Raw genomic sequence first — 4,843 nt, 5'->3', positions numbered from 1 at the left:
GTTCCTCCTAATCCTCCTATACGTGCAAACATATGGTATCTGTCCTTCTCTGCCTGACTTATTTTGCTCAGCATAACACCCTCAAGGTCCATCCATGTTGCTACACGTGGCCAAATTTCATTCTTTCTCATTGCATACTTGGCTGTTTTTTTAAATGCAAATAATTTTGCTGGATGAGAAAGGTAAACAAAAAGCCCTTCCATTCTGTAATTCCCTTCCCTGGAAATAATCACTGTTAGCAGTTTTACATATTTCCTCTAGTCATTATATGACATTGAAATGGACTCTTAAAAGAAATGGAGTATTAGGCTGAGTTTACTCTAAGTTACTAGTCTCTTCTTGGAAAATGCTGCTGATTTCTGTTTTTCTTTCCTATTATAAATAGCATTGCAGCGTACATCTTTGCTTTTTTCTGGTATATATTTTATATATATATTTAAGATTTTATTTTTAAGCAATCTCTATACCACTGTGGGACTCCCAACTCACAACCCTGAGATCAAGAGCTGCATGCTCTCCTGACTGAGCCAGCCAGGTACCCCTTTTATATTGTTTTCTTAAAATAAATCCTAATAATGGAATTGCTAGGTCAAGGTCATGAATATTTGATACAAATATCAAGGCTCCTGATACAAAATGTCAAGTTTTTTCAGTTAGTCCAGTTTACTTTCCAGCCATTGTTCTAAAGCAGCAGGGTTTTTTTTTTTTGCATTTTTATTGAAGTATAACAATAGAGAAAAGTGCATGTATCCCACGTATACAACTTGAAGAGTGTAAACTGATCACAGGCATGGAAGCATTCCAGAACATTCTAGAACATTCCAGAGCATTCCCAGCACCCCTAGAAACCTCCTTGTGCTCCTTTACAGTCTCTACTCCCCTGCTCACTGTCCTGACTTCTAACAGCAAGAACACATTCTACAGATAAAGTTCAAAGTTTACTTGAACTTCAGTTATTTTTTTCATCATGCTTGGATACATGTTGATATTTTCATTATGCAAGTAGTGTTCATTGTTTTTAAAAAAAGACTATCATAACATGTATTAAGTGCATTTTTAAAGCATATATTATCCCACCAGTGAACATTTCAGATATTTGCTCTGCATAGTTAATAGTATATATGGGATTGTACTACTCATATTGTTTGATTGAATATCAGACTGTCCTCTTGAGCTCTAATTGATAATTAGGAGCCCAAAGTCTGGGAGATAATAGGTGGTGGTCTCAGTTTCAGGCCGCTCATATCTAGAGCAGAGCAGCCCGACTTCAGTGTTCATAATCCTCACCTGGGGGCTTGTTCACTGTACCTTAGAGTCTGCTTTAGTGGGCCTGGTGGGGATCCAGGGACTTGAATTTTTAACACCACCCCTGGTGACTGACTCAGGCAGATCTCACACATTTAAAAAACATGGCTTGTACCACCAAATTTCCTTTTTTTAAATATGCCAATATCTATATTTTCATGGTGTGTGCCTTTTTTTTCTTTTTTACTAAGTATATTTTTCTCAATTTTTATGGGTGGTCTTTTTTTTTTTATACTTTTGAGGTTTATGAACAGATGAAATAGGTACAGAATCCTAGAATTCCTGGGTGAACTGGACTCTAGATGGAATACCCATCGGATGTGCTACCTACTCAGTGTCATTGCCAAGAGCTCAGGTAGCCTCTTGTTGAGGACCCCCAACAGAGGGGGTTTGCTCTTTCTGGATGCACTTTTATGTGGGGTAGCACTGGGAGGGACATTGTGACAGGTTATAGTAAAATGATGTCTTTACTTTCGCTCTGCTGGATTAACATTTTTTTTCTGCAGAGTAACTGAAGTGATTGTCTAAAACATGATCCAGAAAACTCCATAGCCGTGCTTAAAATACTTTAAGGCTTCCCATTTGCCTTTGCACAGGGCCTACAATCTATGGCCCATGAGATCTAAGAACAGTTTTACATTTTTTAAAGGATAGTTAGAAATCACACGCACACACACATAACAAAGAGTGTATGACAGGGGCTGAATATTTAATATTTACTCCTTTACAAACAAAGTTTGCCAAACCCCTGCCTCAGAATAAAATCTAAGCAGCCTGAAGGGCCTGCACGTTTAGCCAGCCTGCTCTTTTATCCCCTAGCCCCAAACGTGCGGTTGGCTCCTTGAGCCACCCTGGCCTGCTTTCTCAAGAGCCAAAGGTACTTAGCTGTTTCCCGCCTCCAGGTTTTTGTATTTGCTGTTCCCTTTGCCCAGATTTCTCAGCCTTTAGTTCTTTCTGTGGTTGACTCATTCTTGCCCTTCAGGTCTCGATTCCATTGTCACCCCCATCCTTCTAGAGCGGCGTCCATCACCCACTCAGTTCCAGTCCTGTTTATTCCCTTCCTTCCCAACACAGCAATCACTTTGTTGACTTGTCTGTGGGATTACTCTTTGCTTCTCTCCACCACAGTGTTGGCTCCATGTGGGCAGGGGCCTGGCCTGTATTGCTCACTGCTGTACGTGGGAACGCATGAGGCTTTAGTGAGCATTTGGCGAACGTGAGAATGGATGCTCGGAAAGTTGAAGCAAGGTGGTTATTATTCAGACTCCCCACGGTAGGAATTAGGAAAACCGTGGCGCTGTCTGATCTGCTGTTCACTTGTCATGAGTCTTGGAAGAAGTTTCTGAGAGCCTAATAACTCAACATTTGCATCGATAAAATAGCCTTCTTGCCAACAGAAAATTTTAAAGTTATTTTGGCAGCCTTTATTTTTTTAAAGACAATTTGTATTACAGTAATCGTATTCAGTTCAAATAATTTTAAAGTATATTGGGTTGTGCTTAAATATAAGGAAAATGGCTCATATTTAATCAGGTGTTTTACTGCAGATTAAGTAATGGGTCCATTCATTTTTCTTTCCATACAAAATTATTTTTTATGTTTTGTTTATTTTTGAGAGAGACAGAGCATGAGCAGGGGAGGGGCAGAGAGAGAGGGAGACACAGAATCCGAAGCAGGTTCCAGGCTCTGAGCTGTCAGCACACTTAACTGACTGAGCCACCCAGACGCCCCTTTACAAAATTGTTTTTGATACTGTTCTGGAAATTCACTCTTGGGTTACAAATAGTCTATACTTCACATGAATCAAACTCAGAAATAAAATAAAATAGAACACTAGGAAGTATTTTCTGGTGTTTAATGGTAGGTATATTTAATCCTAAAGTGCATGACTTTTCACATGTATTTTGTTTGAATATCCTAGCCCTTGAGCACAGGCATTCGAGTTTGCGTTCGAGAATTGCCATTTACTATGTGACCTTAAGAAAGTATCTTAGCCTTTGTAGATCTCAATCTCCTCACCTGTAAAATGGAAATATACCAGCTTCACAGGATCATTGTAAAATTCAGTAATAAATATAAGTGTTCGGTGGTGCTTCTGGCCTGTGGTTGGTACCCAGGAATTCCTAGCTCCCTTCCCGTCTTCCTATTTAAATTTAGTATCCAGGTTATGCCCTTCTAAGGCAATGTCAGTCCCTCTGTTTTATTTCCTTTATTTTTGAGACTTAAAAGCTAAAGAGTGCTGTTGTTTTGCTTCAAAAATTACACAATAACGTATGTGCATTTTGCTAGCATGTAAAGTATTAACTATGATTTTGTTTAATCTGAGCATATTCATTTGTTTTCTGGTCTCCTTACCTCATTAGGACATGAAGGATCACATGTCCCCTTCCTCTGTGCAGGCATTAGCTGAACGAAAAAACAGACAGGTGAGTAAACATCTGAAAACACAACATTGGCCAAAGAAAAGAGCATGGTTAGATATTTGTAATGAAAAAATGCTGATATCTGTGTATCGTGTGCTCGGGCAGAGGACGTGTACCTGCTGAGCCTGGAGTGAGGCCGGCAGGTGTGAGAAAGTCTGGTCGGCTGCCCTCCCCTCCCTCGCACTCTGGCTCTCTCGTCCGGGCTCGCGTAGCTGCCTCTGCTTATCCTTGTATCCCCCGCCATGCAGCCTTTATTCCGGACATGCGCGTGCTCCTTGTGCAAGGCCCTGTTAGGTGCCGTAATTGCTCCGTTTCCTGTCTTCCTGTCTTTTTCTTTGCTGGACCCCACGCTCCTTGAAAGGGAGGAACAATTTGTGTCACGGGCTCTTTTTAAATCTCTGGCTGCTATTACATTGCCCGTAGAACTTACTCGACATCTAATGAGTGAAATTTTATGTAAAGACACTGAAGGAAACTGAAATGTATGTTAAATTAGTGTAACATGTTAATTTAAACCTTTCATCATTTTAAGTATTTATTTTTATTTTATTAGTTTTTTAATGTTTATTTTTGAGAGAGACAGCGTGAGTGGGGCAGGAGCAGAGAGAGAGGGAGAAACAGAATCTGAAGCAGGCTCCAGGCACTGAACTGTCAGCACAGAGCCCGATGCGGGGCTCAAACTCACAAACCGTGAGATCATGACCTAAGCTGAAGTTGGACGTTTAAACAGCTGAGCCACCCAGGCGCCCATTAAATATTTTTTTGACATGAGGTCCAGTTTTTATTAGTTATTACAGATACATCATGAAACCTAATTTCAGAAACCAACACACAGATAATGACATATCAAAAATAAAAGCTACAGGGGACCAGTCCTTGAATTTTAGGTATCTTTTTAAAATTAGATGCTTTGGATAGAAATTCCTTTCTGACTAATAAAATAAAATCGTTTTAAAAAATGTATAACAGTGGCACCTGGATGGCTTAATCGGTTAACCGTCTGACTGGATTTTGGTTCAAGTCATGATCTCAGTTTGTGAGGTTGAGCCATATGTCTCTGCACTGTTAGCACAGAGATTCTCTTGGGATTCTCTCTCTCTCTCTCTCTCTCCCCC

The 4,843-nt window shown here is 40.1% G+C and overlaps 1 protein-coding gene across 2 annotated transcripts in view; it reads left to right on the top strand.

Moving 5' to 3' along the window:
- The window catches only part of STX6 (syntaxin 6), a 53,665-nt gene that overhangs the window by 30,282 nt on the left and 18,540 nt on the right, over window positions 1–4,843 (top strand). For both annotated transcript variants that reach the window (XM_077763225.1, XM_077763226.1), the window contains exon 4: window positions 3,669–3,731. In XM_077763225.1, coding sequence (XP_077619351.1) covers window positions 3,669–3,731 — 63 coding nt within the window. The remainder of the gene's footprint in view (window positions 1–3,668; window positions 3,732–4,843) is intronic.

This window comes from Crocuta crocuta, unplaced genomic scaffold, assembly GCF_008692635.1.
Source record: "Crocuta crocuta isolate KB4526 unplaced genomic scaffold, BGI_CrCroc_1.0 scaffold3, whole genome shotgun sequence".
In the NCBI taxonomy this organism is placed as follows: Eukaryota; Metazoa; Chordata; class Mammalia; order Carnivora; family Hyaenidae; genus Crocuta; species Crocuta crocuta.
The sequence above is the reverse complement of the archived record's forward strand: the minus strand, read 5'-3'. Positions and strand labels throughout refer to the sequence as shown.